The sequence below is a fragment of the Epinephelus moara genome, chromosome 13 (genome assembly GCF_006386435.1).
Source record: "Epinephelus moara isolate mb chromosome 13, YSFRI_EMoa_1.0, whole genome shotgun sequence".
Taxonomy (NCBI): Eukaryota; Metazoa; Chordata; class Actinopteri; order Perciformes; family Serranidae; genus Epinephelus; species Epinephelus moara.
The window spans coordinates 17,229,293-17,251,025 of NC_065518.1; the positions used below are offsets into that span (position 1 = coordinate 17,229,293).

The 21,733-nt window shown below is 41.7% G+C and overlaps 1 protein-coding gene across 2 annotated transcripts in view; it reads left to right on the forward strand.

The window, feature by feature from the left end:
- dnmbp (dynamin binding protein) overlaps positions 1-21,733 on the forward strand; it is a 67,091-nt gene that overhangs the window by 42,020 nt on the left and 3,338 nt on the right. For both annotated transcript variants that reach the window (XM_050059733.1, XM_050059734.1), the window contains 11 exons: positions 13,681-13,889; positions 15,505-15,604; positions 15,971-16,118; positions 17,853-17,870; positions 18,618-18,817; positions 19,838-19,968; positions 20,067-20,171; positions 20,322-20,450; positions 20,560-20,895; positions 21,177-21,365; positions 21,466-21,664. In XM_050059733.1, coding sequence (XP_049915690.1) covers positions 13,681-13,889; positions 15,505-15,604; positions 15,971-16,118; positions 17,853-17,870; positions 18,618-18,817; positions 19,838-19,968; positions 20,067-20,171; positions 20,322-20,450; positions 20,560-20,895; positions 21,177-21,365; positions 21,466-21,664 — 1,764 coding nt within the window. The remainder of the gene's footprint in view (positions 1-13,680; positions 13,890-15,504; positions 15,605-15,970; positions 16,119-17,852; positions 17,871-18,617; positions 18,818-19,837; positions 19,969-20,066; positions 20,172-20,321; positions 20,451-20,559; positions 20,896-21,176; positions 21,366-21,465; positions 21,665-21,733) is intronic.

Consider the following 21,733-nt stretch of genomic DNA (forward strand, 5'->3'; position numbering starts at 1 on the left):
GTGCGTTTGGGTCTTAAGAATTTAACCAGTCATTTCATACTAACTTTACATACTATGGACACATTTCAGTTGGTCTTTACTCAAAGTATTAGAGTAAATGCTCAGCCCCAGGGCAACAATGTTATCAACTGTTAACACTGAGAAAGGTTCAAAAGTGCAGCAGTGTGTAAGCACAGCAAACAACTAATACAATATCACAAAGTAGGTGTGCACGTGTGTGTTTGAGTTTGTTCCCCAACGAATCGAAGAAAGAGAGAGAGCACTCTTCTCCCCACTTCATTGTGTCTGAGAAGAAGCAGGTGGCGCCCCATGACCCCTCCCCCAGTTACCTAGAAACACACACATGCATGCACGGCCACACACACACACACACACACACAAAGTACACACTGGCCCCCACCACACGTCCATTTCGGGAGTCCAAGTATTAATCCCTAGCGTCAGCATGGTGAGTGGATGGCGGGGGTCTGTCTGGTGCCAGGCGGTGGCCAGCACTGGTCTGACTCCTTCACTGCAAGACTAGACTGATGCTCAGTGTGTGTGTGTGTGTGTGTACATGTGTGTGTGTGTGCTTGGGGAGGCTTATTTAAGAGATGACGGCATTTTTAAAAAACACACACACACACACATGCACGCTTGCTTCTGCAGTCGTCCTGTCATCCTTTAATCTTGTTAAACTGTTTCAGCTCTGTCAGGGGTTTGCCCCGAGTAAAGCATTTGATAGCATGGCTAAAAACATTAGACCATCTCTTTGCGGCGCTTATTGGACTTACGCTGTGACTCGGTGACATTGAGGTGATGGCTGAGGCTTTTTGAGATGGGCCTTTAGCATGTACAGGGGCCTTTGTTCTCTGTAAACCAGTATTAGATATCAGACCTCTCTGTGGGGCTGAAAAATCTATAGAGCCAAGTGAACAGCAGCTGCTAATCAATGTTTCATCTGACATACATGTAGCTATTGAAATTCTAGTTATAATTTGTACTATGAACTTGAAAAAACCCTATCAAATATAAGCTTTTGATTATACAGGTGGTTTTCTGTTTATGGTCTCACTCTTTAACTTTTAAAAAATATACATATTCTGCTGTATGGGCAGAGTTTGAGCGTCTGTGTGTGAGTAATGTGTCGTCATCCAGCTATGATCTGGCAGCGTATGCTCTGTAATCCTCGGGGAGTCGCAGCCATTGGTGGGCGGCAGTACAAGGGTGGGGTGGGGGAGTTAGGAGTTAAGATCTCAAATCGTCTGACAACACTGCTCTAAAGACGCCTTATCTCACTCCTGGCAAGCAAAAAAAGTCAGTCGGCAATAATGATTTAGCTCATTAGCTCCAAATGTCTGCATGAGTCAGTGGGGAACACAATCGCATGCTGTGTGTGCAGTGCAAATCAAAGAGAGATGCTTTGTGAGTTTATACCCTCCATATTTGGACTGTTGTTGTGGTACAGACATTTTTGGGCTCTGGAGCTTTAGTAGTGATCAACAGCTAAGGTGAACAATAAATGCTCATGATAACAGTCTGGAGAACGAGGTAGTGGTGTGTTCAAGGACTGTCATTATCATATGAAACTCAGAAAAAAATGCACTTGCATTAAGTCAGAAAGCCTTTATTCAAAAAACATGGCTGCTTACATTAAAACACTGGCTGATTTCGACCCTGAGGTCTTCACCAGGGTGCAAAAAGGTGGATAGAAGTCAAGCAAACATTTTATAAACTTGGTAGGGGGTGTCACCCAATCCTGATAACTAAACGCAGGTGGGTGACAGCAGTGGATCACAATGAGAGGCCATTTTGAGGGTGACACGCCTCCACAAGTGTTCAGAATAAAACATCCCTCACAAAAAAGAAATTACTAAACAAACGTCAAATTTACATCCATCATAAGCAGCCATGTTTTTTTAATTTAGTGTTTCTGTTAGACGGGTTAGCAGCAGCGCTAAAGGAGTGTCTCTTGGGCTGCTCTGCCTGGTTAGCACGAGCTAACACAGCAGCAGCGGCTAACATCCAACACCAGTTCATTAAACGGTCTCGAAAAACTCACATGGACACAGACACAGCTTGACTCTGTTGTGAAACCCGTTGATAACTGTTAGCAGTGTGATGCTAACAGTTAGACAGGAGGCGGGAAAGAGAGGGGAAGGGGCTGAGCGAATCAATACACTGTGCACAGCTATAAAATGAAATAAGATTTTACCCAAATACAAATGTTGATGTTGTGGTTGGCAGCCACATATAAATCAATGTAAAGGAAACAAATATTTGAATCCCTTAATTACAAAGCGAATAATTACTGAAATGAACATCTGAATAATTGAATATTCTGGTCCAGCCTTGCAGCACATCAGTGTTAAAAACTCGTCATACCTCAGTCGCAGGTTAGATGATGCTGCTGGTGCCTGCATGAGTAAAAAGACTGATGTTATCTTTTTTCAGACAGAAGTGTGGGAAAGACAACTGATCTTTGACCCTGTGGACTTTCCCATCAGGAGCAGTTTACTCTTGATAAGGCCTCATACAGGTCATACAGCATGTTTATGTGACTGTCACTCCTCTTGTTTGTGTGACAGAGTCATGTTCATAACCAAAGTCATTACCTGAAGATTTTAGTTCACCACTGCTGTATTTTCTATTGATTTAACTGTCATTCCACCAGTTTCCCTCAGTTTAGTGCTCCAAAGGCTCCCCACTAAGCACCTCTGTTGGTATTTGTTAAACAAACTTTGGTTGTTCGAATGTTAATTTGTGGTTAAGGCGGCTGAAGTTGTTTTATTTGCTGTGCACAAACTGTCACAGTGGTTACAGGTGTTGATCTTTGCCACTGTGACATCAGCTTTAGGGACTAATACAGGCTTCAGTCTCAAACACTGGCTGTATGAACAGAGCCACTTAAAACAATATGATCAGTATCATTTTACATTTATGTTTTGGTTTTATATTGTAATTAGGATAGTCACTAAGTAGTGCTGCACAATTGAACCAAATATTATCGAAATAACAATATGGCCAAGTGCAATAATCAGATCACAGGAGCTGCAATTTTTCAACAAAGGTAAAATGTGTCACAACATGAAGAACTGTGGTGCTACAGAGATGCCCCGACCTGAAAATGATGTTCCAGATGTAAGGGAACATGCTTGTTTGGGTCAGACCCCAGCTAAAAACACATTGTCGTCATTTTTATATTTTTCCAGTGGGAAAAAAAGCAAAAATTATAATTTCCTCTAAAATAGCGACTCATATCACGATTGCAAAATCTCAGAATAATTGCAATATGATGATATTTTTGCATATCTTGCAGCCCTATTATTAAAACAAGCCCAAAAATCAGGTGTTTGTGTCTGTCAGTTTAGTTTATTAGATATTCCAGATGCATGGAGCAGTTAAACAGGAGGTTATAGTAAACCATCTTGTCTTTATGCTATTGTTAGAGGATGTTTACAGTAAGTACATCCGAAGCTTCATGACTTTACCAACAGTAGTTCCCATAATCTGAACAGAAAACAGCAACACAGGGTAAAAAGGATGTCAGTAGCTTAACATTAAAACGCCATCAAGTAGTTGAGGCCACAATTTGTTGAGCTATTATAACTTGTGCTTGTAGTTTGGGCAACCTTTACTATCAATTATTTTTTGACCAAAAATAATTAAAAAAGATAACTGTGTGGAGCCACAAAACATATTTAAGCCTTATAATAAAGTTAACACAGCCCGTTAAGTCTAAATTAGCCGACACTAATAGTCCAAATGAGCAGTCATTAATATGTTTTATCACAACATAGCGACTTTGTAGGGTGCAATTTATGATTATGTGGTACTTTAACTTTGCAGAGCTGGCAGTGAAAGCAAACAAATCTGTCCACACACTACTAAATTCTCTATTTTATTACAAGACTTTTACTGTTTTTGGATTTGGCTTCCATAGCTAACCAGTTAGGAAGACTCAAGACTAGCCACTGCTATGGAGGTTCGGCAAAATTTCAAGGAAAAGGAGCAGCAACATTTTAGTTTTTGAAATGTTTTTTTAATTCGGTATATAAGCTTCACATTTTTACAATTGGAGAATGTAAGAATTCTTTAGGCCTACCACATTGATAAAATGTTAAAAAAAAATAAACATTGTTAAAGCCAAAGGGAGCCACTGGAGAGGGGCTAAAGAGCCACATGTGGCCCCCGACCCCTGGCCTGGGGCAACATTGAAAGTAAGCAAAGGGTTAGCTTAACACAAACTATAAACTGTATGCTGTAAGTTACCTGAAACTAGGACAGTTAAAAATAATAAAAATGACTTATCCAAAGTCTCAAGTACTGTAAAAATTTGCCTTTTCTTTCTGTAGGGCTCATGGTAATTACGGTGGGTGAAGTCATATAGCTCCAGGGAACCAGCAACAGCCACCCCCTTCTAAAAAACACTGTCTGACCGGAGGCAGGCAGTGCAGAGTGTTGCAACTTGCGAAACACGCTCTGAAGTGGCTCGGTCTCATCGGGGCCAATGAACTTTACTTTCTGTCCAAAACCATTTTACATTAAATGTATGGTTGTACTTTGAGTAATATAAAGAGGTCATGTTGTCACCCAGCCCTTTATTTGTATAGTTCAATGCACAGAAAAGTTGAACTCAATAGTCTTATTTACTTGTGGGAAAACTCATAAAGCCCTCAGGCAGATCTTTGTCTTTACTTGTCCTACAATTAGCAGCAGATCTCAAAGTCGCAAAGCAGTTCTCACACTCAGGTTGTACGTAAAGGGCAAATATTTTCCCACACAGGCAGTAAAGCCAAACAGATATGATGTCATTAACTGTTTTTCCTTTGCATTTGGATACATGACCTTTAAAAAATGTCCAGAATTATGTTTTTTACCATGTTGTTGCAGCACTGTGTGTCACCGAAGCACCTGTGGGACCCAATGGACCCATTATCCTCCCCCTTCTCCATTTACTTGAATTCCATTACAGCTTTTTGGATGAATAGGTCTGTCACTTAATGGCTTTGGTTCCTCCTAAAGCTCCGTCTGCACATATGCAAAACTGATGGTCTCTTGAAGTAATTGGACATTGTTCGTCACACAAATGAGACGAAATGAGAAATTCCAAGGAAGCCAGAGATCACACGCAGCATTGTTGCAACTTATTTATTCAACTTGTTAATTATGTTTCCACCTGGAAGCAAGAAGATTTGTAACTGTTGGTGTGTGATAGTAGACGCTAAACACAGGATTATGTCTGGAGGAAATCACATTGTGAATGCTACATGTATCAGCACACAACCTGCTTTGATAGTGACCAGACAGAGCGGCTGTGATTACAAGGCATTCCCAACAATGTTACATAAAGGCTGCTGTGAGATTCTGCCAGGAGCAGGAATGTGACCTTTTGACAAAAAGAGATAAACAGGATGGTATGTCACTGGATACACTCCTCCCGTTTTTCATTTTTAAGTGAGCTTCTACCTGGTGCAACAGCTGGTGGTGAATCTGTGCAAAAGGCTGAGGGATACAGCCAAAAAGAGACATGTGGGTGATTCAAAAATATGCTCAAAATTAAGATTTCGTTTGTCTCTTTAGAGAAATAAAGGCCACAAAATGTGTGTCACAGTTTGTGGCCCTTTTAAGAGTCCTGCCAATCTTTACTCTGCCTGTGCTGACATGATATTTTTATGTCGGTTACAAGCGTCATGGATTATTTTTTAACACATAAAATATTGAATACAAGTCATGGCTTGCAGGTTGTTAAGTAAATATTGTTGCAAGTGTTGGCATTTTCCAGACTCTGGGAGCTTGTATGAACTTATTTTCATGTCTGGACTGAACTGGCACACGTTTTTCTCATGTGATCGTTTCTGCAAAGCCACTCCCTGTGCTCCAAAACTTGGCTTGATATGAGAAGGGCCCCCGCTATTCGTGTTGCCATGGCGACGGTGCATTCTGCTGTGAACTTTGGAGCAGAGCACACACACAGCGCTGATTGTGTGTGACCTTAGAGAGCTCCGTGCAGGCCAAAACTTTTGACTTTACACGCTTGTTAGTGGAGGACGCTGACGACAGTGGGACTGTTTGAAAACTGGATTTGCTGCAGTTGTGCAACAAAGTAAAATATCCACAAAGGATTTTGTAAGTAGTTCAAAAGGAAATAATAGCCCTGAATTTACTTGTGTGGCTTTGGATTTATATCAAAGATTTAAAAACATCAGTCTGTGCAAAGATAACTTGTGAGGATTGAGGGGAAAGATAATCTAGGCATCATTATTTTGATAGGATTCAGCCTGTGTGAGGAGGAGCTCAGTCAGGTGTCAGCAGACTGTGAAACATGAAACAGATTCATCACAGAACTGGACTTTAGACTTCACTGGACTTGACCCGTCCTACTCAGCATAACCCCGTATGAATGTGACTGGAGCTAGATGTGAATGTGAAAGCAGCGTAACAACTCAGAAATGGTTATTTCAATCAGAAAAGAAGTGTTCAAAATTTAAACAGAACATGACCAGATAAAAAATGGGCCTCTGTCTTAATTTCCACCACAAAAAGTTAAAGGTCTACTATGCAGAATTTACTGAAGTAATCCCTCTCAATCATCACTTATAAGCCACTAGAAGTGTGTGGCGGTGTATTTAACTGCAGAGACTCTGTCCTCTGCCTGTATTTTCTTATTTTCTTCTCATTTTAAATGCTTGGGATGTTGTGTCCAGGTGGCAGAACATAAGCAGCAGACATCCAAGAGACACCATGCCGAAAAAATGCAGATATAGCGAGGCGAAACACCAAACAAGCTGAAACTTTTACATTCGCTGAAGAGCAAGTTTACAAAAAGTAACTGACAATCTTTCATAGTATACCTTTAATGTCTGGAATATGAAATTTAAATTAAATGCCTTTTCTTCTCCTCCTTCTTCTTCTTCTTCTTCTTCTCCTCCTCCTTCTTCTTATTTAAAAATGATATTATGACAGATCTAGTAACGCAGCTCTGAAGGAGGCTGAGGTATAGGCAAACATATTCTGTGCAGCAGTTCAACAAGTGGATCATCCCAGTTCCATACTGAGTCAAAGCAGGGTTTGAGTATACGGACGAAACAAGGTCAGTTTTTGAGTCTGCTGCTGATCCACACTATTCTCTCACAATGCAATGCACTAAGGAAATAGAGGAGCTGCTCACAGCTGGAAAAAATGAAGCCCTTTGTCTTGTCCTAAATACTCTTCCTTGACCATAATGGAAAACATCATGAAGTCAAGGAAAGATGTGAAGGAGAATTCTTAAGGACCTGGGAAAAGACATCTGTGGTACCAAGAGAGTCAGATTGCTCTTACTGTACAGTAGGCTCTATAATTATGAGACGGTGGCGGATGTTATTGAGGTGAGGTGGTCCATCACTATCTCCATAACACACTAAAAAAGAGCATTACTCTGATCATGTTATCGTAGCATAATGTTCACAGTGTGCCTATGGGTTTAACATATTGTTGAAATTTTAATAAGCATATTAGCAAGTAAGAATCTCTTTTCTGCATCGCTTTAAGTGTTGCTTCCACAAGGAATTTCAGGACAGCGTTTCCTCCTTTCTTTACAAATGACGGCTCAGTGTGCCCTATGCTAAAGGAGATAAAGAAGGAAGCTCTGAAGCACCTTTCATTAGCATTTAGAGAATTCAACCAGCTCTTATCAAGGCTGCAGCGTACATACTTCAGAGTCATTTCAGTCACTTAGCAAACTTCCTCAGCAATAAAGACTATTCACCCGCCCATGGGAATTGTGGGTGATGGTGAGTCCAGCTCCAGGTTTTCTTGTCCGCCACAGTGGTCGTCCTCCCTGGTGTCTGTGTGTCTCTGAGAGTGTGTGTGTTTAATGATGGTGAGTTCCCATCCATTCTCATGGTAATTGGAGGTCTGGAATGGAGTTTTTGCAGCGGGACGCGCAGCCCTCCACAAGGCTCAGGAGCCGGACTTCAGATTGACAATGGACTATCGCAGAATGGGTGGTGTTGTTTGAACCACTGTGTGTGTGTGTGTGTGTGTGAGTGTGTGTGGGAGGGGGATGTTCTTGTTTTTGAAGTGGTCTGAAGAAAGTTGCGAGCAGCAGGTGGGTGAAGCCTCATCATCTTGTTTTCCCTCCCTCATGCTCTCTCTCTGTCTGAGTAAGAAGCAGCGAACTCTTGGTGCCTTGGAGAGAACGCCGCAGTGATTTTTAGGAAGAATATTTTTTTATGTTTGTTTTGTGTTTTTTCAGAAGAGATTTAAGATTTTAACTTGCAAAACAAACAAAAAAATCTGCATTGCACGCAAATGAGACAACGCATATTGACCATAAATCATAGATGGAGTGTGTGATACCCATACTCCCTTTTCTTTGGGTCATTTTTTGCCATGCATGACTTCGCTGTCCTTTATTTGTGTCAGCTGTTATCCATTTTGTTAAATCCTTGATGACCTGTGCTAACACATCAGCTGTGACTGTGACTGCAGTCATACTTGGTGTGTGACGACAGAAGGTGCGGCGCAGTGAGAGATGTTGTCATCTTATGGTGCTATTAAGCACACTCCCTGTTGTGGCTGTCCCAGAAGTCCACTCTGCTGTGTATTTTAATCTGTAAGCTTATTGACGAGCATGATTCATAAGGCGTAATCATGGCAATCAGGAACAGCTTGAAACCATTATGAAATTGTCTGATTCCTGTTAAGTGTTCAGGCTCCTGTTTCCGAGCAGCAGGTTCACTGAGTTCTCTGGAGGCGTTCGCTGAGTAAATGTCCGAACCTTTCCAAATCTGGAACACAGCTGATGTAAAAGGAGCTGGTCCAGGTTTTACTTTGCAAAGATATCCAGATGAACCTGATTTTTGGAAACACGCTTGGCTCTACAATAGGCTATTGATTCCACCTGTTGAAGCCTGTGCATTCAAGCAGTGACACACACTCTCTAACCCCCTTTGCACCTCGCAGTAGAATGTGTTTTGGGTGATCGGATTGCAGTTGGATTGCTTGACCACAGTACAGGATGAATGAATGAATATTAACATCAGAGCCTTAATGCATTTAATTAACAGAATTAATTAAATCCTTTTTCAGTTCTTGTCTGTACTACTGGTGGATAGGGGAATCACAGGCGCACAGTTTCCCTCCCTTCATTAACCCATACAACCCATAACCCCCTTTATTTCAAGACATGAAACAGGCAGTCTCTTTGTTTTATTTTTCCATACTCTCTAATATGTGTAACCAGGTCAGCGCTTCAATGCAACTCATTTATTAACCCTCATGCTGCTGGGTTTCTATGCAGACACCCCCGAGCCCCCTGCAGATCCCTGTGTTTTTTGTAGTCTGGATGTTTGCTTCCCACAGAGAGACGATCATACAATTACACGTCACATCAGTTCTACAGTATCTGTGTGTTTTACATGTACTGTACACCCAAGGCTGATTGTATGCTACAGTGCATAATGGTCCTGCACGTGACATGCACACCCAGATCTGTTTAAATATGTTTTTTTATCTTTGTAGAGTGTCTTAAACCTGTTGTTTTCTTGTTAAGACAAGACTGAAAATGCATTACATAGCTTTGATAATGCTTTTTGTACCGTTACTTAGCAGTTACAGTACACACAGTTTAATATATTCAACATCATACTTGCATTTGACCATGTTGTTGAGGTAGTTTGCCATCACGGTTAAGCACGTCTTTTAGTCACTCACTCTACAGCAGGAAACAACACTTCAAAATAAAAGTTAAGTGCCAGAAATTCACTGTACTTCAAAATAAAGTGTGATTTTTACAAACTTGACACATCCGTGAGTCACTGGCAGTCCATTCAGAGTGGACCTGTGACCCACTTTTAGACTACTACCCACCAGTTGGGAGCCACTGCTCTGTTGGTCATCATATTACAGATATTGAATTAACAATCAACAGGTGTTTGGAGCCGGACCACAGCTATAGAGCAATGAAAGAACAGCTGATTAAAATCACTGTGTTATAAGTAGAAATAGAATGAGACTAATAAGACTAACTAAGTTGATTTTGGTGATATATATTTTGAATAAAGTGTGTTTTACGATGACTTCACAAGACAATTAATCTAATGTTAGTCTTAGTTTGGTGAAACTTGGATGGTCTACAGTTGTATTTTTCTGTTTAACAGGGAATAGGTGTAAGAATTGGCCAAAAGTGTTTAATCTAGTGAGTTTACAGCCCTACTGACGTGTGTGGTCACCATAACAACTCAACAACATCGCCATTTTCTTTTGTACTAGTTAAATGACCAGGACAAATGGTTCAGTGTTCTTTCTGTCCATCCTGTTTCTATGATTAAAAGTGATTGAGAGGAAAATGAGCTGGCCTCAGTTCGGCTCAGTGATTGTCTGAATTTGGAGACTTAAAAACACCATAGACCACTTTTCTAGTTTTTCTGATTAGAAAACCCATTGCTTGATGCCACAATGAGGTTTTCAGACGTAAGCTGTTGTTGAGGGATTAGTTTCTCTGATTTCTGGCGTCCAGTCACAGGTGTGTGATTCAGTAGATGCTAACTGATTGTTCTGTGGGTGTTTCCTGTTGTCGCAGACTGAGTAACACTGGCAGATCCTGTTTCACATGCTGATAGATGTGTGTTACACCTGACTTTATGGGCACCTGTGATTGTGTGTCCGTCAGATATAAAACATTTTGGTATACATTCTTAATCACTAACTAATGAATCGCAGTTCTGCTGTTTCAAGCCTCTTGTGTGTGTGCAATCGTGCAAACAAGTGTGCAGTGCCTGTACGCTCTTTATAATACTTCACCGAACAAAGAAAAGTCCACAGAAGTAGGTCAAATTCTGGTCATGTGGCTTCACAGGTTGGTTATGATGGAAATAGCTGTGTATCTAAGCATGTGAAGTGGAGCGTATGATGTCGTTGTGTGTGCATGCGGAGGATCAAACGTGGGAATGAGCCGATTGATTCCAATTAAACTCCGAGTCTTTTGTTTTCAGTCTGCTCATTGTATTGTGTTGCTGCTGTGTGACTTTTAAAACCCATTAGCGAGCTACTTTCTCAGCAGTGAGGAAATGCTGGAGCGCGGGCAGTTGGCAGAGCAGCAGTGACGGACGGGAAATGTGGTGCGAGCGCTGAGAAAATCTCCTTGAGTGGAGCTTTAGCCAAGTCACGTGAAGAGAGGGAGAGAGGGATGAGGTCAGGGTGGGAGGAAGACAAAAGGCAGGTGGTGTGAGGATCAGACACAAAGTTGGCTCATAGAATATATTTTTATGTGTTTGCATCAAAGCGTAAAAAGCTTTGCTGTTATGTTTTGCAAGGTCCGAACTCAATAATCCCGTGAGAGGTGGTCTCACTCAGGAAGGAAATTCACAAAAGGATGTAACTGCGTGATGTGATCTGAACAAAACTGTGTCACTGCAGCAGTCTGGCCGTGTGTGTGTTTGTGTGTGTGTGTGCTAGTATTGTCTAGTGCATAGCATGGGGTAAGATGAGGGTAAGCAGAGTTAACTTCATTAGCCTCTATTAGCATCTGCTCGAGGAGCGAGGGTGACGTCAGCCTCACCCGTCAACACATGCTGCATCTCACCTGCTGAGATGTAACACAGTTTTAAACTAAAATAAACACAACCTCCATCTACAGCACAGATTTATGTACAGTAATACTTTAAAATGTCACACTGATCCACTCTGAACTTATAATCTAAGGTAATATAACATCGGTGCGTTAACAAATCCATGTGGAGACCAAAACCAACATCTCATGATACTTAAAATCTTGTCATTCCTGAGTCTATTTGTTCCATACTGAAGTTGTAAATCTTAAGAAATGGGTCATCATGAATATAAATTATCATATCTAAAGGAGAAGTCTGTAGGATTTAGAGAGATTTATTGGCTTTGTTAATAGAATATAATATTCATAATTGTGTTTTCACAATTTATAATAATATTTATAATCAAATGAAACCAAGAATTACTGTGTTTTCATTAGTTTCAGCAGGGTTTATAATTCTGCGTTTAGTTAACACCATACCTACGACATAGTCTCTGTGTAGATGTGTATCATACGCCATAGCCTATGCTATAACCTGACTTGCAGCTCCTAAGATACGTTTGCATTTGAAGTCTAGTGTGATTTATTCCGGTTTCATATGAGTTGAGGAAAGTCTGCTAGCCAGTAGGCTAATTTTTGCAATGTAAATCGTCATAGGCTTATGCTAATAACCTTAGCATGTTGTATTTGTGGGGGAAATGTGTTTAGGAAGTGTTCTGTCTGTGAACCTTATTGATAATTTCGTACTTTTGTTTACTATTGTCGCTGTTAATCCATGTTTTATATGTATTTTAGTTAGCTGAATCAATCAATGAAACCATCAGTGCACTTTACAGAAACTTAATACAGTGGCAGAGAAATCCGACACCAACTAGTGTTTTAGGTGTAATTTCAGAGCGATACAGACACACCACTGCACGAGTATAAATGCTTACAATGGCATAGGCCACTTGCGCAGGCTACGGTGTAACCTATGTGTAATCCATCATCTTTTAGAATGAGCCCTTCATATCTGCATTGGAAGCGGTTTTGTTCCACAAGGCCCGCCATGTTGCAACACCATGTTTCAACAGGTTTTTTAGGCTATAGAGACAGGCTTTAGAGAGGGCCTTTCACATATTTACGTTGCCTGAAGATCACCGTAGGTTCTTCCGCACGCTTGGAAAGGGAGGTCGGAGGGTTGGTTGCAATCTGGAACCTCACTGCTAAATGCCACTATGCCACACTTAAGCAAACGTTATTTAAAAAGGAGTAAGTAGTGCATTTTGGGTGCTTTTTTCTAGCTGCAGATATGACGCTCTAGTGAGTATTACAGTAGCGTGACACTGTGTGTGTGGGATCGACTCTTAAAAAAACCATAGTGCCCATGTTCATGGTAACAAAAGAGCATGTCAGTGAATCCGACAGTGTGGCTTATTGGTGTGTTTTTACTAGTTTCTGCATGACAATGGAGGTCTGTGGCATGAAGGAATAAGCTCCGGCTTTGGATACACAAACAAATCATCCGTTGACAGTAAGAAAGACATAATGTATCACCAGACATATCCATCAACCTGAGAGCCCAATGACTTACTGAGTAATAAAAGATACAGATATCAGAGTTGGCATGTACAACATGTATCATCAGTCTCCAGTGCTGTTATCTCTCCTCCCTCAGTCCCCCTTCTTCAATGTCTGCTCTCCCTGAGAGCCTGTACGTCTGTAGTTGCTGTCACAGGCCATTGTGCCACACACAAAGAGCCTGAGTCCACTCCAGTTTTGGGGCCATTCATAAAAAGCAGTGGTGCATAAACCAGGCTCTCCCTCCAGTCCCGGGCACCCCGAGAGACATTGATCAAAAGCCGGTCAGACAGGAGGAAGAGTAAAGGGCGGAGCGGGTGGGTGGGTGGGCAGGGGTAAGTTTGGATACAATGAATGGAGACGTGGGCTGGGAACGTTTTTCTCTTTCCCTTTTTAGACTTTGTTATCTTTAGAATATCCCCTTTGTGTTTTTGTGATACAACAAGCTTTGTGTTTGTGCCAATTTCATGCCTATTAATGAGCAGAAATTTGTCTCAAACTCTGCTTCATCCAAAAACTTACAATGAAAAAATAGAAGTAGCTGTAAAATGAAGATAATTTCAGATTAAATGGAGCTAAATCTGTCTCCTCTCCTGTCTCTACAGAGATGACGCTCCTTTCGTCCCAACCTAAAACCCTGGACTCCACTCCGACCTCTGACTCCACCCCCACCGCTGGCACTGAGGATCCTGAGCTGAGGATGCTGGAGAAGAGGTCAAAGGTCATCGAGGAGCTGCTGCAGACGGAGAAGGACTACATCAAAGACCTGCAGATGTGTGTGGAGGAGATCATTGAGCCACTGCAGAGGAAGCAGGTAAAGAGATGGACACATTGTAAAGGTGGAGTAAGAGTGTGATTTTTGTTTTAACCAGCTCTGTGTCACCACGGTTTGAGGAGTGTGTGCAGATGAACGTTTGCCAGCCAAAATCCACCCGATTATGTGTTTCTGGTTGTTTCTAGATTTTTGCTAAAGGGTGGGGAGTTCCCGGTGCTGCTGGCACAGGAGGAAGTGTGTGTCACCACACCGTGGTGACACACACCTGAGGCCACATTCACAAAGCTTCCTAGCGCTAAGAGTTGCTCCTAGTGATGAAATTCTAAGAAAATTCTTAAAATTGTGACGTTTTCTTAGAATTTTCCTTTGAAGTTAAGACTAGGTAAAGATTAAAGTTATTCAACAAGTGTCTTAGCCCTTAAGAGAGGTCCTAAGGTGAAAAACTGTTAGGAGTAGAGAGGAGGACTTTTAAGAGGCTTAAGAGTTTTTTAGGCAGAGGAGAAAATGGTGGAAACACAAAGACGTCAGAGAAATATTCTCCAAACAATGAGAGTGAGTTAACAAAATGCTACAGATTAGATCATGCAGGGATAGTACGTGTGGTTGATGTCTTTAGGGATGCGTACGCATTCCCCACCTAGCGCTATAACGCCAGAAATAAAATGATCACAACACTAAGATATTTGGAAAAATGGAAAAAATGCAACAGTACAGCAATGATGACGTGTGATCACACAAACAACGACAACACTTTCACAGTCAGCAGTTCATTTCATTTCCACTGGGTGCCCACACCCTGCAGGCTCACCTAAGGGTGTATCTGTGACAACCAATCACATCTGTTAAAAGAATGCATCATACCAAGCAATGGGGTTAAAGTTTCTGTCCCTTCCTTGCTCAGAGTCGCTCTGAAAACTCTCCTAAATCACTCCCAAGCTAGGACTCCTCGCTAAAAAATGTTAGGCTAAGTTAGGAGCTCTCTGAGAGTATTCTAAGAATGTTTGTGAATACGGCCCCAGGTAATTTTCAGCAAAGTATCCCTGTGAGAGCGTGGTTTGAAAAAGCTGAATGTCTCAAATATTTATGGAGTTGATAAGAGGTTCCTGTGAAACATCCAGCTCAACAGGGGGCTTTTGAAATACACGTTCATCATATTTGGGATATGAAGTTGACATAGAAGAAACCTGGTTATTCTATTGTCCTGTAGGCATGAGTATACACATATTTTCCCTTGTCAGATTTACAGTAACTTCATCTAATCTTGAAGATGAGAGCAACATTAAAATGTATTGTCTACATTACAAATGTCAGATTTTAACTTTTATTTTCATATATTTTACATTATAAGTTATCTCATTTCTTGACTAACGACTGCATTACTTAAATAGAGGAGGCACCTGTGAATGTAGCAGAGAATGATTAGAAACCTGGATAAGATGTTTAGATATGATAGTATCATTAGTTTCTAGGGGCATTCTCCAGCTAGTATAAACAGGTTTCTTAAATCTGTGATAAGAGCTCTTTCTAGGTCTCCGAATCAATGATATACACATAACCATCATACTCCAAAAACAGTCATAATTAGGATAGGTGTGTGTTTGGCTCTGTGTTCGTCTTCTGACATTGTTTTAAACCTTTGTATCTGCATTTGCAGGTGAAGAACGTGGACTTTGAAGGGCTCTTTGGCAACATCAGCTCCGTGATCGACCTGTCACAACGCCTGTTTGAAACACTACAGGACTCAGACTCTATCGGTAAGGAGCCAGTTTTTAAAAGATGCATATCTTATGAAGTAGTTGTTTTACCAACGGTCGAGTCAGGCGACTTCTACCTGCGCGCTGTGCTTTGTACTTTAGCCAAGGTTCACCTATAAGCTGTCACCTGATCAGATTTTATTGGTTGAGTAAGACTTTGAACGCATTTTAAAAATAGCCACCGTTAGAGGAAGGAGATGTTTTTTATTTTGCCCCGAAACAATCTGCACAAACGTACCCAACTTTTTTTTTTTTAAATCTGTTTGGGTGTAATTTTTCATATTACTTAAACATACCCTTCTTCCTTCCCTATTTCCCTTTCAAAATGAACACATGACCTTATGTTTCTGCACCCTGTGCTCTCAGGAACGGTATTTCTGGACTTCAAAGCCGAGCTGGAAGAGGTGTACAAGATCTACTGCCAGAACCACGATGACGCCATCTCTCTGCTCGAGACCTACGAGAAAGACGAAAACATCCAAGGTCACGTGTCGGAGTGTCTGGAGAGACTGAGGTGAGTCACTGAGAGGCGGAAAAAATGGCTGAAAAAGAGTGTTTTACATTTTGGCTTTGACTAGTGTTTGACTTTGAAAAATCCTTTGCACCTGAGTGATCCAGGATGTGCATGTTAGTGTGTGTAAGAGCATGAAAACAAAGCAAGCGTGGCCACTAATACAAAGATACAGTTAAGGTAAAACATTAACTATAAAACGCTGTTGATCATTTAAGTTATTTAAGTTAAGTTATGATTGAAGTTATGTTGTTATGGAGTTCAAGGCTACAGTGAGACTTCCTGTAAGCTGTTAGTCACATGGAATTAATTTATGATGGGGTTTCTTCAGCAAACTTTGAACTCTGACGCATGGGCATGTTATGATAGACAGGGGCAGTCTTAGTAAATATTTAAACACAAGAAAAACTCCCTCAGGCGGAAACATATTTACACTTAAATCCTGCCATTTTTGCATAAAGACACCCTCACTTCACTCGTGCTGTGGTCGTGCCACATGAACACGATGAGATGGAGCACGGTGACTGCTCCTCAGTAATGCAGAGCAGTCGAAGAATGCGCCCTGCCTGGTTTCACCTGTCTGGTTTCACCATCTGTGACTCAGGCACTTGAGTTGACACTGCTATACAATAAAGTCATCAATCTGTGTTTGAAGGTAAACACAGCGTCTGTTAGACCGGAAGCTTTAGAAAAAAAAGGGCGCTGCTTCTAAGAAGTCCTAATAAACAAGAGGACAATGTACAGCTGTGTGTGCACGTACGGCCGAGCCCTTGTTGACACAAAGTACAGATGTGTATTCTGAAAGGGTTAAACAAATGAAGTGCAGTAGAAGAAAATAAAACATTTCTGTAAGAAAAAAGAACTTAAGAAATGATCCTACATTTCACCGTCTTTGTGGTTCTGGCCTCAAGACCTTATCTACAGCTCTCAGTTGAGTATTGGCCTCCATTATTGTCCAAAAGTTTACCTGTAGCACAGTTCTGATTTGCAAGTGAACTCATCGTCTTGAAGTGTTACATGTAACAATCAGGGCTGGGCGATATGTCCTGAAAATTATATCACAATATTTTTAGGTTGTATCTCTATACATGATATATATCACAATATCTTTAAGTTCTAAGACGATGTATAGTCTAATACACTGTATACTGTACTGTGTAAACAGAGGCTAAAGAGACTGAAATCAAACAGTTAAACTAAGCAGTTCATAAAGGCAATTGGCAAAATAGTGCAGCACTGCAGGGACCCATGTTCACAGTTTAGCTAGAGGTGTGTCCTTAAACAGCAAACTGAGTGTAAAGTGTTGAGTTGTGTTTGTTATAAAAGTCCAAACTGAGTGTAAAGTGGAGAACATGTGTTCATGGTTTCAGTATTAGTGCCTCCAGAGTCACTGTTATGGCTGTTAAAGTCTTTTCTCAAGTGTGTGTGTGACTGTTGCACCCTATTCAGCTTTAAAAGGTCATGTGTTCTGCCACCTTCTAGAAATTGCCAGTTTTACTGCCACACTGGGCCTCCGTCCAGCTTTAGGAGAGAATTCACAAAACAAAACCATAACAACCACGGGTGCAGCTGGCTCGACTCTTTTACTGACCTTTCAAAGCAAAATCCTGCAGATTTAGTGTCTGCATTAAATCTTGTGGAAAAATGAATCATTCATGAAAGTTGTCGTCAGGTCAGAGGTTTATAAATCCTGTTTTTGTCATCTTTCTATCTCTTTCCAACCCTTCCCCACAACAGGGCCATATATCGCGAGTGGTAAGTCTCCCCAACGAGTGTCGTCATGATTTCCAGCATGAGAATCATCTTGACCGCATGCTTTTTGCTCACTAACCCTCCTGGAAATTACCTGTGTGTGTGTGTGTGTGTGTGTGTGTGTGTGTGTGTGTGTGTGTGTGGAAGACTCTAAAAACCGTCTGTGCTGCCTTTTCGATTCCCTTTCCTGGATTGAGATGGACTTGTGTTGTGTTTGTACGTGCATGTGAATACTGTGTGCTGCTATTGTGAAGGGAAATATTCCTGCTTGTGTCTGGATAAGCAATGTAATTGTTGATCCTGGGAAACACATCTAATGCCATCTACTGGACTGAAACAGCAACAGCAGCTTACTGTAACTGGTGTAGTCAATATTATTAAAAGAAAAACATGAGTTGTAAGAAGATATGAGGGTCTGAACGTTCTCTTTATGGACATCAAATTACGCAGTTAAATGTGTTGCTGATTTGTCCTCTAGCTTGCATTAAAACTAAGCAAATCAGTATTGTGTTTTATCATGCCTTCCCTGTTAATTTATGTCTCCCAAAATTGCATCGATCATCATCACAATATGTGAATATATGATGATAGTTGCTTATCATTGGATCATGAAATCCACATGATACATTGACGTGTGTTACATGAACATGGGAACATAATTTAATAGCTGTGACTGTTTGAGTCTCTCTTCACATAATCTCATTCTTCCCTCCAACCAAATTCTATCCGCTGTGTCTGCTGCCTTTTCAGGGGGAAAACAAATTACATCAACCTCGGCTCTTTCCTAATCAAGCCGGTGCAGCGGGTGATGCGTTACCCTCTGCTCCTGATGGAGCTGCTGGGGGCCACGCCGGAGAGCCACCACGACCGGCCTCAGCTGACTCAGGCTCTGCTGGCTGTCAAGGAGATCAACGTAAACATCAACGAGTACAAGCGGAGGAAGGACCTCGGTAAAAAAAATCTCTTAACGGGACAGATTTTCCTCTTACGTGTAGTGTTATATATCAGTCTGTATTGTTTTGGTGTGAGTTGCAAAGTGTGGAAGAAAACAGCAATCCAACAGACCTTGCTGTGAGCAGTTTTATGAAGGAACTTTTTTCTTTTAACTGTATAACTGTGCAGAAGGAAGTGTACATCTACTAATAGCTCACCTCCCAGCTGGCACCTGACTTAAATATGACGTCAGAAAGATGTTGGACTCTTACGTCGGACAGAAGTAAAATTTTGGTGGGAATGAAAATCAGGTTGACAACACTTTAAATGTCTAACAATGTAAGAATTTCATGTTGAGTGGACGTTAGCATTATGATGTTTTGTAGACGTTGGGTTTTGTTCACCATACCATACAACAAAATGTCATTCTTCTATATGAAGATGATGTTGGGATGAGATGTTTGAAAGACATTGGAGTTTGGGAACTTAACAACACGACTTAAAACCAACAAAATATCGTCATCTGTTGTTGACATTCTATGTCAAATTGATGTTGGCATTCGACGATATTCTGACGTTGAATTTTGGTCACCTGTCGTCACAACTTAAACACAAGCCTCTCGTCCATGAGTAGATGCACTCTTCCTTCTGCAGTGATACCGTTGGTGGGTGTAGCTCAGTAGAAAGAAAATAGTTCCTACATGAAACTGCTCCCAACAAGGTCTGTGGATTATCTTGAGTAACCAGGTCATGATTTCTGGGAGGAGACATTGCTGTGGAGTTTACCAAATGTATTTTTTGGGCGCTTTGAGCACCAAAAGCCAAGCGCCATCTAGTTGCTTTATATTGGAAAGAAGGCAGACATCTGTACGGCCGATATCTCCAACACTCTGCAACTCACACCAAAACAATCTAAATTGATAAACTGCACTACAGAAAAGAGGTGAACTGTCCCTTTAAAGCCTGCTGGTTTGTCTGTATTTGGGAAATTATTTATCCAGTACAAAGTCTTAACTCTATCCCTCTGCTGCTCTCAGTGGTGAAGTACAGGAAAGGTGACGAGGATACGTTCATCGACAAGATCTCCAAGCTGAGCATGCACTCCATTATCAAGAAATCCAACCGAGTCAGCAGCCACCTCAAACACCTCACAGGGATTTCACCCCAGGTACAACACTGCTCCAGCCTAAGTTCTTAACCCGAGAGGAGAGAAGACTGCGTATATGTGGTGTGTCTGATCTCTCTCTGTCTTTGACTGTTTCACAGATTAAAGATGAAGCGTTTGATGAGGCTGAGAAGAAGTTCCGGCTGCAGGAGAGACTCATCAAGTCCTTTATCAGGGACATTTCCTTGTACCTGCAACATATAAGAGTAGGAGCATTTTACCATTATCACATTAAAACTCTAAAGTAGATACACTCAAAAATACCGTGCCCGAGTCATGACATTTTTAATTGCATTGCAAGTATTTACAAAATCTTGATGTACTTGCATTGATTGTAATAAAATGCATCTCTCTAGGAATCTGCATCTGTGAAGGTCTTGGCAGCCATCAGTTTCTGTGACATCTACACAGAGCGCAGCATCCTCGACCCCGAGCGCTTCCACAGAGCTCACCGCTGCATCAGTGACAAACAGTTCACTCAGTTTGTAAGTCCTCTTCTGATGTTTTCTCTAGTCGCAATAAAAGTGCACTGGGAATGACCTCTGATCACATCATATTATCTATCCACCCCCCTTTACCTCATTCCCTGAGCAGAAGGAGCGCACAGAGGCCTTAGTCATCAACCCGCTCACGCAGCTCCTCCTCATGTTCGCCGGGCCGCACAAACTCATCCAAAAGCGCTTCGACAAGCTGCTGGACTACGACAACTGCAAGGAGCGTGCTGACCGCCTCAAAGACCGCCGTGTCCAGGATGAGCTGCAGGTGGCGCGCAACAATTACGAGGCGCTCAACGCCCAACTTCTGGACGAGCTCCCGAAGTTCCACGGTGCAGCAGAGGAGCTGTTTACGGGCTGCGTGAGGGCTTTCGCTCAGGCTCAGAAGGACTTTATGAAGACGACACTGGGAGAGCTGAACCCCCTCCTGCAGGCTGTGAGTGTGTCTTTGTTTATGCAGGTGTTGATGGAAGTGAGACATGTTTTTCCTATATACGTTTATGGACTCATAGTATTAATTCCCAATAGAGTGCTGCAAGGATACTTTTACCACTCTGGTTTCCACGTCAAAAAGCCTGTATTTTAAGACACCTGAAAGCGTAAAAAGTATGATTGGGGTATTAACTGAGAATGTTCCTAACGACTTATTTCCCTGACATTTATACAGCAGTTTTACTCACCTTATGTTATTAACTTTTTCTTTCTGTTTGTCTCCAGTTTTCCAACAAAGCTGTCACAGAGGGCAACCTGATCGCCAAGTTCCAAGAAGAGTACGGCCGAGTCCTCCAGCTCCTGCAGAGCTTTAGCTTCTGCCCGGAGAACCTTCCTCCTGCCACCACCACGAAGAAGACCTTTGAGAAGAAGACTCTGGAGAAGCAGACCTCCAAAAAGCAACTGCAGGGACCTGTGAGTGGACATCTAATCCCATTCTGCCACACTGTATTTTAATAAATAATGCACAAGGAGTTTAGGATCTAACCAGGAGCCTTGTTCTTGTCGCTTTCAGCCCAATTACGTCCTGCAGACAGACGAGCACCGTGCTGCACTTCTGGTTCGCTACGGTCCGGAGAAGCTTTTCCAGGCAGAGAGAAACTTCAACGCAGCCCAGGATCTGGATGTCTCTATACTGGAGGGAGATCTTGTGGGTGTGATCAAGCAGCAGGACCCAATGGGTAGCCACAACCGCTGGCTAATTGATAATGGAGGTAGGTAGTTTGTAATCCGAGCCCTGATTGGAAATGTTCAATCATAATTCAATCGTCCACGCATTTTGG